Here is a 17,390-nt window from a genome sequence, read left to right on the forward strand (position 1 = left end):
TTTTTATGAATTACAAGAATTTAATGTTTATTTTATAGATACAGAACAGTCATTCTGCTTCATTTATTTACTTTGAATTGCTGCAAGTCAGTGCCATGGTACAAGCTTCTCAGAGCGGCTCAAGAGTGTTTCAAAAATCAAATCTTGACGTTTTTTTCTTGTTTTTTTTTTCCTCAAACAAAAACATTTCAATGTGTTTCAGCACACCCTCTCTCTCTGATGACATGCAAACGTCTCGTCTACCTAGAAAGGCTGATGGACTATATAACATATGGCTTTTTTGAAAGCAATAAAAACAAGGCAAATCAAAAAGTGCATCCAACACACAAAAAAAAAAAAAATCAATTCCAGTCTGTGATGAAAGTCTGTGTTAAGTTGAGGTCTCTCCTCTGTCCTCACTTTGCTGGCTCAATGTCTGCACTGCTCAGGTAGGAGGTGGCCTGATGTAGACCTATTGCCATTTTCAGTTCAAAGGTCAAAGCAGACCTCTTCAGGGGCCTAGAACAGATGCCCATTGTTGACGCAAAGATGCATTTCCTTTAAATAAATACAGCAGGGTTTATCCAGCAGAAAGGAGTTTCAGCCCGTGATTGCACCCTGCAGGTTGCTTAAGCCATCGACAGGCAGGATTGTGTTTCCTGTCTGTTTCCATTCCCACACTGCTGCTTGCTGTTAGCCCTGGTGGACAGCAGTCATTATCTGGGCCCATAGTCATAGTTAGAGGGGCCGCTGGTGGCTGAATACATGTTAGTTGTGGCAGGGTTCATGTGGTGATGGTATGTGTGTCCTCTGATACTAGGTAAAGGGTAGGGTGACGGCCTGGTCTTGGCTCCCAGGTAGTGTTCATAGGTGGTGGGGTACTTGTAGGGGTGGTGGTGCAGGGTGTCCGGGGGTAGAGGGTGGGGATCTGGCCGAAGGTCGTGGGGAGGGCTGGGCCGGCCGCTTGTGATCGGGACGGCGTGCAGGCCTCCTGGGACGGGCAGGGCGGGGCTGAGGACCCGGGACATCAGCTGGTGAGCTGGGTCTGCGTGTATAGGCGTGCCGCTGGGGTCTCGCTCATATTCCCGCCTACTGTCTTCTGTGAAGGTAAGGAGACAAGAACAGTCAGCCAACATGCAAATACCCACCACTAACAATATTTTCATAGTTTCTGCACTGAAAAGCACAATAAATTACTGCAGGTACAAGTTTTTGAATACTCAGTGTTTTTGACTTGTAGGTGTTAAGAGATTGCATATAATGCTTAATAAATAAGTGCATTTTTTACAAGTGTAAGCAATGTTTAGGTAACTATGAAGTGTACACAGAAGTCTGTCACATTATTGTTTGAATAAAAAATTCTGCATTTCAGTCGAAATGTTGCAGAATAAATTCCAGACAGCAGCTTCCCAGCTTATATTTCTCTCAGATGAAATGTACCATTTAAAGCTAATAGGAAGCTCCCACTTTTATAAACATTTAATTGATTTAATTCTTATTATAGAACTAATAAATACGTCAGTCATCGTCATGTCAAAGAAATCTAATTTCCATTGCCTGCTTTACTGCGGTATGACGCTGCGGTCTGTTATAAAACCACATAAGAACCCCTATTATGTTTGCAGTGGATGACATTGACTGGCTGATATTTGATGTTTAATTAAAAGCCATCACTGGCCTGATGCTGCAAATGCATCACTGGGCTTCTGTTAAGGATAAGGTGGGGAAAGAAAAAAAAAAGAAAATGAAAGAAGAAGTGAAGTATACTGACAGCTGAAATAAAAGATGTTATTTAGAAATGCTGAATGAATTTTCAGGACTATATTTCATGTTTGATAGCAGGCGTGAGTTTTGAAATGAAACAAAGAGCGAGCTGCAGACCTTTCTCTGTGCCGTTCTGCTGAGGGGGAGATGACATTGGGTTTCTTGTTCTGGCAAAGGCACTCATTATTGGCAGAGAGCCTGGTCTGTGATTCCTGGGCCTGGAGCAGGGAGAGTGGATTCAGTTACTCATTTAATGAATGTCAAAGGCACAGTTTCTTTATTATGTATTAAAATGATCCACATTTTAATCTCGTGGATGAAATGTACACAGAATACAAATGTGGAACAGCCGTACATTACTCAGATTATGTTTTTGTTAAATAATAAAAACAATCCTCTATAGTTCTGTGCAATTTCTCATTGCTGGTTTTAAAAAATGAAGTGATCTGAGTCATTTCCAGACATGGAAGCAGTATTTCCATTTGTTGAAGTTGTCTGAGTAAAGTATTTGGGTGGAGTTTTGCTACCTTGTCTCTAATGCCAGTGTCTGATGATCTGTTAGTGACAGAAAATCACACTTGGCTGAGCTTCAAACAATATCCAGTAATTTCTGAAATTTACATCACCTTGTGTTCTTTCCTGTGGCAAGTTCCACCCCATCTGCCCCATGTGAGACATTAAACAAGCAACTAAACTATTTTGCAAAAGCTTTCTGGCCCTGGCCTGCTCTGCAGTGCAATTTTTTTTTACAATCATGTGGAAACATGCCAATAAAATGGTGGCCTAATATATTTCATTGGAAAGCTCACCAGTCCTCTGGGTCACAGTCCCTGAAGCCCTTTGCAAAGGGGTTACTGGCTATCTTCAGCTGTGTGATCTGAAAGTAAAGGGCAGCATAAAATCAGTCATAACGCTAAACACAACGCCTTTCCCGCTTACATCACAGCATTTACTTATTAGAAAGGATAGCAGCGAAAGTCAGGTGTAATACACAGAACACTCTGTCATAATAACACACACAGCTGTCTTAAATGCAGGTTTGATGGCTACAGTATCATGTATATTTCATTTATTATTATCATTACTTTTATTATTATTATTGTTGTATGTAATTGTGCTCTTCTATAGCATTTACACCCATATAATGTCATATACAGACAGGTTTGCATGTGGGGTAAGAAAAGAGTCAGTTATTATTTTTAATATCACTTTAATAGCTTTCTTATCATAATGATCATCATCATATAATTTTATTATATTTCATGTTAAATGTATGTGCATTTTTTTTTATTTTAGCTCAATTTACATTTTATATGGAAGTAAGAATCCTTACGAAAAGACGCAGAGCGCCTTCGTGCGTAAAAGTAATTTATTTACCATTTGCCATAAACATTCAGCATCAAAACAGAAGCGGCTTGTTTTTAGTCCGTGTCCTATCTCCGTGAGCTAACGGGTCTATTAATCACCGTCACGCAGCGGCTCCCACACACTTGGATTCGGTGTAAATAGCTGAAAGGAAAACTGAAGCCAGGTTCCTTCTATCGTCGTTATGAGTCGCTCCAAATAAGCGATGAGCGCACTGATGTTTGAATCTAAACAGACACGGGGACTGATGGAAAACAGAGTAGGGAGCACGCGGGGATGGGGTGCAAGCTGAGCTCACAGAGCAGAGGCAACATTTGGGCGAAAAAAGCGGAATTATTTTTTATTTTTTTACGCAAACGCATAAGACAGCCTCGATTAAACAGTAGTTAAAAATACACATTTTAAAGTCTTTAGTTACTGAATTCGGTTTAACGTAACACGCTTACATTACCTCTCTGTGCTGATACGTTATTCATGCCATAACTGCACTGCGCGCATCATGTTTGAACAACACACGGTTTCTGTGTGCGTTTAGTTGCTGGCTTCTCTTGCACGACAGACCGTATTTGAATTTAGATGGAGGGTCATAAAAGTCGCTTACCCTGTGGTTCTGGTACGCTGTGACCGCTGTGAAGCGGGTTTCCTCAAAAACAAAGGTTTTGTAATTCTCCTCTGCGTATTTCTCGCTGTCCTTCCGGGGATCCACATAAACCACATGAAACCTGGGCTGGTAGCGGTGCATGGAGTTCAGAATGATCTGTAAAAAAAAGCAAAGCAAGCCTGCTCAAGGACCGTCGATTTAAAGTGTACAAAAAGATCATCTTTGATCGCATGCTTCAGAAAAAACCCAAAACAAAACATGCGATTGAAAATGATCACTGACGAGAGATTTAATGAATAATTAAATAAATAATCGACAATGTTAATTTAAATTGCACTGGAATAAGGTAAAACGTGGTCAAGACCAAATGAGACCCGGGTTCGATCTATGAAACGTTTTTACCGCGTCGGCCATCTCCACGATTGTATGAGCAAATTTGGTAATCTAAATAACACAATACCCCGAGGGAGCCTGGGTCTCCCCTTAAAATCCGTTGGCATGCAGATACAGTTCTAGCTAAACAGTAATATTGTAAATATTTAAGGGCCGACTGAGAATATATCATGTGGATGGCTCTCATTTAAACACCGATTAGGCAATAACAGAAGAAAACTAACTTTCTGGTGAATCCTCGGGACACTCGATCTGTTACAGATCATTGTTTTTCAGTATTTGCTTAAGTCCCCCAAACTCTCCTGATTTTACATCTAATGCAAAGACAAGGAAGGGTGGTGGAAGGGTTTGAAATGATTTCCAGTGGTGAAATACTCAACTTCCTTTCAGGGATTTTTGGAGGAAAGCCTCGTGTGCGGTGCCGTGTTTGAGGACAGAAAATAAGCGTTTGGCAAAATCAAAGTTTTAGAGAAAATATCGTTTTTTTAACTACTACAAAATAACTTATATCGATCAGTTTTAGGGGAAGAAAATGTATCTCTCTGTATTATTATTATTATTATTATTATTATTATTATTATTATTATTATTATTATTATTATTATTACTACCGGGATTTAAAATAAATACATAAATACAACAATTCTTTTGATTTTTTTGTATTTTGACCGCTTAATGTGGAAATGTGATTTTATGTTAAATTATGCTCTCTAATTAATCAAACAGGCCATCATCTATACTATCACTGTAATCAAATAAATGGTTTTATATTTTTCTTAAATGATTTTCTTAGGGGGAAGAACACTATCATTTAACGAGAACTCATGAGGACAAAGTACCCGCTCGCTGTGTGATTTTTCTGGCCAAGCTTGGGCCTCTTGAGCACTCATTTAATTCCAGTTTTGTACTCACATGTCCGTTGTCATCCAGAAGGTTGTTAGTTAACTTTAGTTTATCAAATGAGACGATCTGCTTCATCCACTGTGCGCCTTTGGCCGGAGAGTCTGGGTGGTAATGGACCCTGCCCGGTGTGGCGGGATCAGCTTTGCCTGCCACCAGCCACGACGAGCTGTGGAAAGCATACCTATGAGGGCCATAAAAGGAAATTAAGACCCAAGGTTAGAAGTTGCTCGCTTAGGCATGCAAAGTGTCTATGCATGTGTTGGCGTGTATGAAGAGTAACGACGCTACATAACGCTACCAAACGCTTTAAGATAAAGGGAAAAATAAGACACTTAATTGATCGTTAATGTCAGTATTTAGTCACCAACATGTTTGCAGTATAACGTGGATAATTGTTGAAAAGGATGTGTCTCATTGTTAAGTTCTTAAGTTGTGTTTTCCAAGTTTTTATGCTCATTTTGCTCGGTACCCCAGGGTGGGTCTTAAAAAACCAAGACAAGCACAATGTTTTCCTGTCCCGCCCTGACTGAAAGCGGTGTTTTACTTGTCTGAAGACACATGAAAAGTTACCTGTAACGTTTGTCATCTACAGGCAGGAAGTCCATCAGGAGCATGTAGTCTGCCATGGGATCCATCCCAAATATTTTCACTTGGAAAGTTGGAAACATTCTCCTGACAGAGGAAGAAAAACACGGGGCGACTGTTAAAAAGCAGCAGCTTTAAAGCGGCTTTTAATGCTTTACGCGCTATTTTTCTAAAACCAATCATCAATGTGTGTGTGTGTGGACGGTGAGTTAGTGTAAGAAAACAAATGATTATGAACAAGTGTGTGTGTGTGTTTTTTTTTAAAAGTGTGCAGTTTGCAGAAAGAAATGTTGCTCGAGCTTATTTTTGCCCGAGCTCGAGGCTACAACAAGGTTTTTAAGCTCTTGGAAATGACGTGATTTAGCCCGTGCGTAACCGGATAAAAAGTCTCCCTCATCTCAACGGAACTTTGCGTTTGTTGCCATTTAGCTGCGCTGTTGTAACTTCTGGCTGTAACTTCTCTCCTGGTTTTTTGATGAATTCCAGAAACATGAAGATCTAATCACATGTGAATACACACGTGCTCATAAGCGTCACGTGCTTTTTACAGAGTACGGTTTAGAGTTTTTGAACTTTCCATCATCTTGACTATAGGAAAAATAAATAAATAAATATATGTATATATAAATTGAATCTGCAAGCAACAACAAGAACACTCCTGCATACTGATCCACTGAGTATGTTATTTTCTTAACAATCATTTTCTCAGTTGACAGCAGAAAATAGGCCGAATCCCTTTTGTGTGTTTTGCTCTGCGTTTTAGTCTACGCTCTGCCCCCTGCACTGTGGCGCTTGTTTTCTCCCCATGCACTACACGGGTTACTATGTAAGAGAGATCCATATCCTCCAAGAACATGAGCCGAAAGTTGAGTAATCCGCCGAGACAGTGAAAGGGATCCTAAAATCAACGCTCAATTAACGTCAGTGTTGTGGCTAGGTGAGGCTGAAGGAGCTTTTAAAGTGCTGTGCTGCAGATCTCCTTTCTCCTGTCACGCAGTGCACGGCGTGGAAACTCAACCCACACTTTTAGGATTTGAGCAATTATGTCATGCCACTTTACATAGATGTGTTTTTTTTAATAAAATAGGAAGCATGGTTAGCACGATGAATGTTAATGTGGAACACTATCGGCTCTTCCTAGGGGTCAGAGGTCAGGAGAAATGTGTTTTGCCTAAAGAGACAAGAAGAATGACGTGTTTTTTCAGCACATTTCAATAAATGATCATATTGTGTTTTATTAATAACCAAATCCAATAGATTTTAGTCCATTAAATGCAACCAAAACTGAGCGCGTGGAGCGGCGCTTCCATAATTTTGAAATCGAAGAAAAAAAGAGAAGAAAAGAAAAGAAACCACTGTAATCGGCTTGTAGGATCTGATCCTACATGTAAAGACTCATAAATTAAAGACCACAATGTTTTTTTTAATAACAGCAGTGCGTAAAATTGGGGCAGGATGAGGGCGAAGAAGCCCAGGAGAGTCACACTTATCCTTATTAGATCTATAAAACGCAACTGGATGAGATCAACATGGTGTTTACAGCCGGCACACACACACACACACACACACACACACACACACACACACACACACACACACACACACACACACACACACACACACACACACACACACAAGCCTCCTTGTATTTGACCTTGTTTTTAAAACATCTCCAGAAGCTTAAAACGTGTTGTTTGTTTTAAAAAACCGAAGCGAGAAAAAAAAATACATTTTCTAAAGCAGTATGATTTGATGGACAGAGACGTGTGAAAAGTCCGCTGAATATTATTTAAAAAACATCACAGGCCTTCATGTGCATGGCACAAAGTGATGTTTTGCGTCAGCTGCCTGAGCCCATGACGTTATTTAAAGTAGGAAATTATATATATATGACTAAATAGCAAGAGTGAAAAAATATGGAGTATTTTCTTAATGAAATTGTTTTTATTACATTATATAACTTTATTTTCTAGTCTATACTTACAGTTGCTAATCTGCACAGACATTCGCAGAAAAAAATAGTTGCTTATCCTTTCCCGGTTTGGTTCTTTGCTCAGATGTTTCAGTATATATTAAAGTATTCTGTCCTATATTATTTTTCGAGTCTGCATGAGGAGAAAAATAACTCCAGCGCCTCTGGCCTGTGTGTAATGGGTACTCACCTGCCGGCCTTGGTGACGATCATCTCCGTGCCTAGCTGGTTAAATTCATCCCATAAAGCTTTCATCTCCAACTGAACGTTAATGTTGGCAACTTTCGGGTTCTTCTTCACTATAGTTTTGCTGTTCGGCGTAGAGTTTGAGGACGATGAGGAGCAATTGGCGGTCCCGTTGTCGTTCGACGGGGCCTGGCCCTGGTTGGATCCCGGATAGTTGTAGTTGTGTTGGGCGGCCGGGCAGGGCTCGAAATGGGACTCATGCTGACTGTAGGGGTCCCCGGGGGAGGGAGAGAGGTGGTAGCCCCCCGGCGTGTTGAGGCTGCTCAGGCTGCTCGTCGTGAAGGCTGCAACATCGCAAAAATGGGACAGCTGCGTCAGCCACGGACTGGATATGGCTGAAATCATCCCAGAAAACTAGATTTTACTAAATATGCCTTTCACTTCAAGTCGATTATAACACAGAGTGAAAAACAGAAGCAGGATTCAGCGATCCCCAGAGGAAAGCGTCAAGCACGAACGCACTCGTTTCGGTTTAAAAAGTTTCCGTCTCGGCTGTTCGGCAGTCCCTGAGGTTTCATCCACTGCCAGCATACTACGGGCTGCCTGATCTAAAATAGGAGACCTCCGAAAAGCAAAGAAAAGAAAAGTTTTCCCCAAAAAGCGGTGCGGGTCCCGTAGAATCTCCGAACTATTCGAGGAAACTAACTCGGAGTGCGCATGAATTGGTTTTCGCTCGTGATCGATCGCGCTGTGAGCGGCCTCTGTTGTGCGCTGCTGCAGTGTGTTAACACTGCACACCAGTCTCCTCTCTTATCTGACGCAGAGGGCCTCCCCTTTGCGATAAAACCGGTTCTTATTTCTATTTAGATAAGGAACTGCAGGTAATGTGCCTTTTCTTCGCCTTGCAACCAGACTGATTGACAGAGAAGTGCGCCCCTTTTTAATGGCTTTTCCGGCACCCATTTAACTTTTGGATAAGGATATCGCCCACATCACCCCCGTTAACAAACAATGGAGGATGTGCCAGGCAGAGGGGAGTGCAAACGCTCTACAAGGTAAACACACATTGATTTGCATGAACAAACAAACAGGCAGCAGGTGACTGCAGCCCTCTCCTGATGGACAAATAGACGCATGGGATGGATATACAGCCCCCCACCCCCCTCCAAGCTGGGTATGATTATTATAGTCTGTTTTTACCATTACGCACGGGGCGCCCGTGTAAACCCTCCTCCTCTTGGCTTCATGCTGAATGTATGTGATTCTGTCCACGAATTAAAGTTGTTTCTTGGTACACCACTTTGGGATTTTGGCACGTTTGAACCCCCCCCCCCACGCTACCCACATTCTGACTGTTTTGTTTCCAGACTTCTCCTCAGTGATGGTGAACACGGCGATTAAAATCTGCAGAATTTTTTTTTCACAGTGGCTCAACTCTGTGACACTTAAAAAAGAAAACAAAACTGTAATTTCCTTCCATACTTTCCAAAACAACGCACTCATGCGCGGTTTTGCGCATTTCAAAAACGTCGGAGAATCAGGCAAACCCAAAGTTGCTAGGGGGAGAATTTCGGGTGAGACGTACACATGCTACATCAGCAAACACAATTACCTTCCATTTCCCGGGTGACAGTGCTGTAGTGCATTTTAAAGGAACTGTGGTTATGCAGGTCTGGCTTGTCGAGGCCGGTGCCGTGTTTTTCAAACGCTGCGTTTCCTGTTTGCTCTGCAGCCGAAATCAGAGAGGCAATACTGAAAGCATTTGCCTTTGGAGAGAGGGGACCGCCGTCGTCCATAGGCAAGAGATCGAGTCGTTAAAAGCCGTCCCTCCTCCTCCTTTTCCCCCGCTTTCCAACCGCGCAGAAAGCAGGAGAAGGCTGTGCACAACGGAGAGGAACATGCGCTAAAATTTGGGGGTGGTTTCTCACATTCCGCCACTGGCTCTCCGTGGGTTCTTATGAAGGTTTTCCCACGATTACAGTGAAGACGCCAAAAAGCCTGGCGATGCTCCGATTTGCGTGACGAACCCCTAAACGCGTCCTGGTGTCAAAGCATAGTTCATCCGCTTAGAAGCGAGAGAGCGGAGTTTCTCCTCCGATCGCTGGCGGGGTGGTGTCATCTGAGTCCTGCCTTGAGGAGAAGCTACTACTGCTGCGAGAATGTCAAAAGTGAGCGAGATCCACGCCTCCCCTGCATCACTGTAGGAAAAAAAGTGTGCGCGCTCTACACTCGATGTTTTATTTCAATAAGACCTTGTCAGTCATTTGGATTCGACTCCAACGTCACCGCAGTGTCCCGTCTTTAAAGAGCGCCACTTTTCCAGTAAATTACGCGTATGTGCCGGCGTGCGCATACTTAGATTTCTCGAGAGTTTGCGTGGAGCACGAGGAGCAATAACAGCTCCAAATCTGATGAGTGCTTTGTGCGAGGGTTCAGATCCAAAATGCAGTTTTCTTTAAAAAAAGAAATATGGAGACAAAAATAAATATCAAGTAACCCACACATCTGACTTCTTTCTCAGATGCTTTGAACGTTTAGTGAGTCAAAAAAAAAAAAGAAAAGAAAAGAAAAGAAAGAAAGAAAGAAGAAAAAAGCAGAATATAACGAGAATATGTTTTAATCCAAGCAATTATTTATCTGAGAGGCGCAGAGATGGAAACCAGTCAGAATGCAGATGCACTTTTGACTTTTGAGGAGTGTCCAGCCCCTGTGTGCACACATTTTCCCCCAAAAGCCATCACATTCAATTAGTTTCGTGTCAGACACACCTGGATATACACGACACAGACTCGCAGAAACAGCACCCTTGCAGTCAGTAAAAATGAGAAGCATACACACGTGGCATTTCAGGCTGGAGTTGGACTTGACCTCTCCACCTCCCGCCTTCAGTCTCGCTTTGTTGGTTCTCAGCTTATCGAGGTTCAACTTTAATGTGCAGCGACTCAAGATGTGTTTTGCTGGAAGCTGGTGCGATAGCGACCGGATAGAGTTTAATTTACACTGGAGTCAGTGAATTAAGCGTGAAAGCAGCAGCGGGGTTCTAATGGGATAAAGCAGTTAGAGGATTAGGCCTATTTGTTTTGGATGTTTCTCCATGGGAGGCAGGGAGCATAAATAAACCCCTCCTAGATAGATAGATAGATAGATAGATAGATAGATAGATAGATAGATAGATAGATAGATAGATAGATAGATAGATAGATAGATAGATAGATAGATAGATAGATAGATAGATAGATAGATAGATAGATAGATAGATAGATAGATAGATAGATAGATAGATATAAATCGAATTGGTTGATTTATTTTGCATTGATCGCTGTCAAAATATTGTAAACCATCACCCACATGATGTATTCCTCCCGGCAGTTTTTTTTTTTTTTTTTAAATCTGATATGATGCCATCGATACCGGCTCACTTCATCATTGCCAAGTCGGAAGCCTCCTTTGTAAATAGTTAGGTGATAACAGACAAAATACAGGAGCTCAGCGAAATGGGAAGAGACTGTGTCGGAATTCGCTCAGCTGAGGCACAGTGGACTCAGTAAAATGTGAGCCTGAAGATAATAATAATAATAATAATAATAATAATAATAATAATAATAATAATAATAATAATAATAATAATAATAATAATAATAATTAATTCGCCCAATACGGGAATATTCAGACCAGCAACCCAAAATAAAGGCATAGCAAACTCTTGCTTGAGTGAATAAAATGCTGAATTTGAAGCTTCAGGGCGACGGAAATTGGGATTTTTATTTTGCCTGTTAGAAAGAGATAAACTCATTTTTGCATCGTGGAAAAAAATAAAAATACCTGCAAACTTTATGTTAACAACAACAAAACAAGATTTTAACGCTGATGATCATAAAAAGGCAGCCAGGCTGACCAGAGTTTAGTAGTTTTCCCTTTGTTTTGTGTTGATTTTAAGCGGCTTTACGCGTTTTTATTGAGTTAAACGGAGCTTTGTGTTTGGACTCTTTGGGCCTTTTTACTCTGTACTCTCTGATAGAGTCTGCAGACTCTGTCACGAAGAGTTTAGCTCATATGGTGCAAAGCTGACATCTAGACAAAGTGAGCAAAGTATGTAAACAGCTCCGGCAAACAGCTCTCACTGATTAGAGGATGCAGGCCCGAACAGCATTTCTCGGCCCACTGGCTGATGGATGCAGAACAGGAATATGTGACATCAGGTAAGGTGCTGTTGATCTCTGAGGATAAAATCACTTTTACTCAACCCGGAGTCATTTTTTACTGAAAAGTCCATGAAGGAAACGATATTTTCTACCGAGGCCAAATTAGGGACTAAGTGCTGTAACAAAGCATCTGAATGAATTTATAATTGTAGGCTCGTTGTGGAAATTAAAGGCCATTCTTGGATTTGGTGATTTGAAAGTTCCTGAACCGACATTCAAACATTTTACTTTGGTGTTTGACTTGAAAGTACTCTTGATACAAATAAAAACACGTGAATTTAATATTTTTTTCTGTAAGAAAGAGCTAAGTGAACTTTGAATTTTAATTACGCATGATGGCTCTGCTGACACGGAGTAATTCGACATTTTCACCTGGAACTCTTTATTTTAAAATTTTATTGTGGTTAATTAATGCACCGCAAAACGCATTCATGCTTTAGACTGCGCTCCAGTTTTTCCTCTCATTAATACAGGATATGCTTACTTCAAAGTAAGCACAAGTAAGCATACCCTGCATAAAGGTGTAAAGCTATTCTTATTTCTGTTAATGAAGAGACAATAATGATTTGGGGTATCAAAACCACTCTGGTGATGAGTGCCACTTTAAATTCAAATCATAGTTGTTGTTTTTTTTAATAATTTAAAAATATGTTTGCACTTGCTTCGGTCCTATTATTTACCTGATCTGCCGTTGTTAACCTCCAAAGGTGACAGAAGCCAACAGAAGGTAAACCTAGAGAGACTTTGAGCCAGTTGCCGTGCGTCTTGACGCACAAGAATATTCGCGCAAAAGTTTTCCGATAACAATTTTCCAGGATGGTGTGATTGTACTTCTGTCTCAGCGACAGTGCTTCTACACGTTTGGGCAATCAGTCACTCACACACCGCACATATTTATGTTGTCGGTGGTCTTCCTGATGGTCTCCTACAAGAGAACCGCTGGCTTCTGTTCCTCCAGTAGGAGAGGCCTGTGTGGTCCTGTATGTCCTGTTTGTGGTAACATGACAAATCACCAAACCACAACCTCTTGCCCGTGCCTCATTAAATTGCACAGATCCATCGTGAAGGCATCGATGGTTGCTATTTTCGTGTTATTAGTAAACAGAGATGTGATTGGGTCGTCGGGATATCTGCATGGACATGTGGGCGCGCGCTGTCTCCTCTGCGTCTTTCTGCTCGATCCCTCTGCTTCTCCCAGACACTCAAACTAAAAGAGCTTATCATCTCCTCTGATGTTTGTACCTGTGTGTCGTGGAGATGTTTAATTAGGCTGTCTGTGCCGCAGTCAGCCTGATAAGATTATTATTTACGCGCTCATATTATTTGACAGACAATAAATCATAGCATCTTCCGCTGGTTATAAAAACAAACAAACAAACAAACAAACAAAAACACAACAAACAAACAAAACAATGATTTGCACATTCTACCCGAAGCTATTGAGACCTGTGGAGACTCCACGTATAAAACTCCGTGCTATCTAAATAATGGTCAAAATCTCAGCATATAGAGAACTGAGTGAGAGGAAATACGCCGCTGACCGCTAACAGCAGAAGGCCCGGGGTGTCCACGCTCAGGGAACGCACAGAGGCGCACTTTACGCAGGAGGGAAGACTAAAACATGCCTCATATACAATCATGACAAGGAAAACTCATGCAAATAAAGTTCTAAACATAAATAAAATGAACTTAATTTAACTGAAATAGAATATATTTATTTTCAACTCCCGTAAAATAAATATAAGCAAGCGAGCCGTTGATTAAACTTATTCTAGAAAAACGCTCTAATTTATGATTTTTGTGTTAGTTAATATGAAATACATGTATTTATCAATAAAAACAGTGCAAGTAAATGTTATAATTTGCTACCGGAAACTCTGATGGTTATTAATAGGGCTAATAATAATAATCCCCCCCCCCCCCCCCCCCAAAAAAAAAAAAAACCCAACAAAAAAACTAAACTAAACTAAAAACACACATTTCTTTTGCTATAATATAACCCAAGCTTTGTAGGAATAACTCATCATAATGCGATCTTTTTTCGGTTAAGTAATCAGATAGAAATTTATTATTATTATTATTAAAGTCTCTCATGTAAAACATTAAAAAGGGACATGTTGTTTGTCTTTTCAGTCGATGGAAACGTTCTAGTTTCTTACAGCGCTATGGTCTAATTTTGTAGGCTGCTTCAGTTTGTGAATGCCTCCATTTACTTGTACGGTTAACAAAAATGTTCCCCCTTTTCCCCTAAATGAGCTGGCATTTTGAGTTTTTTTCACTGCAAAAAAAAGTCCAAACATTTGACCACAGCGATGAATATTTCTCTTATGTCCATCATAATTTTGTTTTTCATTGGGCTATTTGTAAGTCCGTTTCTAGGATCTGTCACTGAGTGGTTAGTTGGATATTTTGAAGCCTTTCCCCCGTGGAGTCGTTCTGTTGGCATTAAGAATAAATGAGAAAAATCGTTGATATAAACTCGTTATTATGTGCACGCAAATTTAAAATCGTATTGTTACGATTTTAACAATGGCGCAATGTGGCGCTTAAATACCGACGGAATTTTGCGCTCATGCGGTGTTCCAGATGTTAGCAGAGCTACCGCATCCTCCAATAGCCTTTCAGCCATGCGTAAAGGCGCACAGTAATGGAAATATGCCACCAAAGCAGTATTGCATAAAATGTAATCTAATAACATGCAAAGTATAATAAGACGTGTTCCTTCCGTATCTTATGTGAATTAATTTATTGTGAATGTTTTATAATTGGTAGAAAATCTATTTGTCTTTTTGGGGGGGCTCTTTCTTTTCTTTTTTTTTTCTTGGAACATTACACTGAATGCTTTAGTTTTAAAAAAAGAAGGAAAAAAAATGAGCACATTTCCGTGCTGACATATTAATGTGCTTTTCCTGTCCAGCCCTGTTCTTCTTTGTATTTGGGGTCATCATAAAAGCGTAAAAACACAATGGAAACGAACTCAATGGCCGACCAAAGGTGAAAATCATGATTCCTTCAGTCCCAGGCAAATTCCAGAATATATTCCCACACTTTGGAAAAACAGACTATAGACTTTATTGTTAATATTCATGGCAAATAAGAGGATGCAGGTAATTGGTTTTTGGAACAGCTTAACTTAACAGGTGTTTAAAAAAAATCTTCCTACAGAATACATGCATTGCTTAATAGATTCTGACGTTTGACATCCTCATTTCCCGTTCTGTTTGTCCAAGCTGCCAAGCATGCAAAATTAAATAGAAACAAAGGGAGAAAAAGCACAGTTTTGACTTTCTCCCTCCCCCCTTTGCAGTTGTCTGGGGAAATGTGTGCCAGTGCTATTTATTTATTTTGGGAAGGAAGATCCTATCTCCACATGTCTTCTCAGAGTTAAAGAAGACAGGCCTGACAGCTGCCAACTGTGCCCTTCAGCAGGATCTCTGCAGCCTGGTCAGTATGTGCTAGCTTTGAATCTCTGCGGCCCGACTACACCTCAAGCAACAGTGAGCAGGAGAAAGGGGGGAGCAGGCAGTTATGATTCAGCTGCTATTACATTCCTATTAAATACAGTTTATTGTGAGGACCTGCAGAGAACATGTACAAGAGTGATTCTATAGATAATTAAGGCATTAGTTAGTTGTGGTTCTCGTGCATTTTTATCCTGAGTTTGCTTTCTGGAGTTGTTATCGACTGAAATTCTCATAGAGAGAATGAGAAAGCAAAAAAATAAGTTTGGAATGTGAGTGTAGGACATAGGAAGGGTGGAGTGGGGGGGGTGGAGGCCGCTCAGAGTCAGATCCCTTTTCAAAATCACTTCTTCTCTTTTCCCTCCCGTCTTTGTTTTAAAACTGGGAAGCTTTTAGCTTTTGAAAAGTATCCTTTTCCTATCTGTTACACGGCGGCCCCAGTCGTCATCACCTTGCCTCTCCTCGCAGCCCTATTGGAGCTCCGGTAAATAGCTGGCATTCCTGCCACAAAGAGCCGATGATGTGGGCCTGGAGCCCTCCGTGATCTCCCCAAATTAATTAAGGTCTTTCTTCTCTCTGAGCGGGATCTGCGGCCTTTGTCTCTCTAATACGTCTTAAGCCTAGTATTAAATGGAAGGGCAGAGTCTACGCTCATTATAAATCTGTCACTGCCTGCTTTGCTCCTCCTGGCCCGGCCCGTGATCCTAAATAGGCTTCAGTGTAGCTGAGCAGCCATCCTCCAGTCTGGCTCTTGCCCCCTTGCCTCCTCCTTATCTGACGCCCCTCCTTGCGCCCCACTGGCTTGGTATTTATTTGAATATGAGAAGCCCTGCTTGTTGTTCCTGGCAGGGGGGGGACTCGAGTCTGAGACCCCCACCTCCTCACCACCAAAACACCACCTCATGCCCCTCGCTTCTTCCATCTCTCTATCCCCCCAGAATGGAATCTGTCCTCCCTCAGCCACCTCGGTTTGTTCACTCTTCGCTGGCCTCTGCTGATTTTGTGAACTTGAATCCCGACCCTCTATTCAGACCCCATCGCAGGCAGGTTCACTGTGCATATGCGTTTATCGTCAACTGTGTTCCCTTGCTAGCAGAAATTAATATGTGTGTTAGCGTATTTAAGGTCCTGTGCCAACAGGGTGGCCAGACTCTGCTTCTTTTCTTTCAAAAACTCATCTGAGAGGATATTTAATAAGTCTCCGTGGCCACAAAACCCACCTTTCGGGGACCAATCCCTTTCCTCACCTCCCTTCCTCCCTCTCACTTGGCTCGTGTGGAGAACGGGTCCAGCCTCAGGGGTTGGTAAGATGATGAGTCCTTCGTATGTCTCGGATGTAAAACAGTTAAGGTGTTTAGTGGGTTTGGCAATTAATTCTGTGACTTCAGGTTCAAGATCATCTTTTTGCCAGCAGCAGAAAATGGATAACATGCCCATGAGAGCGACCCCCACACCTGCCAACCCCTGACAGTGAAATTAAGAGGAGCAGAGTCATGCAGAGATTTGACCTTGAGGAATGCCAACGCCACACCCTCAACTGGAAATGCAGAACAGAGGAAACTGGAAAAAAATATGCTACAATGCTGCTTTTTGTTTGGGCGTACAGGAGATTTGGGTTGATGGGGGAATATCAGGCTTTCCTGTGCTCCTCTTCCAAGATGAAGCAGGAAGTCACAGAGGAGGTAAACAATGTGCAGAAATTTAGCCAGGCCCAAGCGGAGTGGAATTTAGGGCACCATCATCCCTGTTGGCATTGCTCTGCTCCAGTTAATAATGGACATTGTACCCACCCACCCATCCCCACCCCCGCTTCCATGCAGCAAATATTTCCCCATCTTAGAAAATGTTTACATTCAGCTTAGCTCAGTGTAAAATGACCTGCAGAGACTCGGCTCAGTGGTGGTTTCCCTTGCATCAACCACATCTCAGGCCTTAAGGTCACAGATCTTGCTCTGTTGCGTCTTGTCCCCCCCAGTCAC

General features: G+C 41.7%; 1 protein-coding gene and 1 long non-coding RNA gene across 3 annotated transcripts in view; one reads left to right on the forward strand and one right to left on the reverse strand.

The window, feature by feature from the left end:
* tbx1 (T-box transcription factor 1) lies at nt 1-10,884 on the reverse strand. 2 transcript variants are annotated; one of them, XM_026187079.2, is made up of 8 exons: nt 9,361-10,884; nt 7,753-8,143; nt 5,576-5,677; nt 5,015-5,186; nt 3,710-3,865; nt 2,553-2,620; nt 1,861-1,961; nt 1-1,078 (listed from the first exon to the last, which is right to left on the reverse strand). In XM_026187079.2, exons 1-8 carry the CDS (start codon nt 9,542-9,544, stop codon nt 696-698), a joined length of 1,557 nt encoding a protein of 518 aa, XP_026042864.1. In that variant the 5' UTR covers nt 9,545-10,884; the 3' UTR covers nt 1-695. The 2 variants fall into 2 exon arrangements, with proteins under 2 accessions (XP_026042864.1, XP_026042865.1); XM_026187080.2 differs by having other exon boundaries at nt 7,753-8,092; nt 9,361-10,883.
* LOC113033359 (uncharacterized) overlaps nt 8,626-17,390 on the forward strand; it is a 72,437-nt gene continuing 63,672 nt past the window's right edge. Inside the window, exon 1 of the long non-coding RNA XR_003274018.2 lies at nt 8,626-8,803. This is a non-coding gene — a long non-coding RNA (uncharacterized LOC113033359). The remainder of the gene's footprint in view (nt 8,804-17,390) is intronic.

Source organism: Astatotilapia calliptera, chromosome 12 (genome assembly GCF_964374335.1).
Source record: "Astatotilapia calliptera chromosome 12, fAstCal68.1, whole genome shotgun sequence".
In the NCBI taxonomy this organism is placed as follows: domain Eukaryota; kingdom Metazoa; phylum Chordata; class Actinopteri; order Cichliformes; family Cichlidae; genus Astatotilapia; species Astatotilapia calliptera.

Excerpts from the sequence above, each read along its gene's own strand:
- tbx1 (XM_026187079.2), bottom strand. The coding sequence starts at position 9,544 with ATGGACGACGGCGGTCCCCTCTCTCCAAAGGCAAATGCTTTCAGTATT. Across the intron at positions 5,678-7,752 it reads ATCGTCACCAAGGCCGGCAG|GAGAATGTTTCCAACTTTCC; the intron begins GTGAGTACCCAT and ends TTCCTCTGTCAG. Across the intron at positions 5,187-5,575 it reads GTAGATGACAAACGTTACAG|GTATGCTTTCCACAGCTCGT; the intron begins GTAACTTTTCAT and ends TGGCCCTCATAG.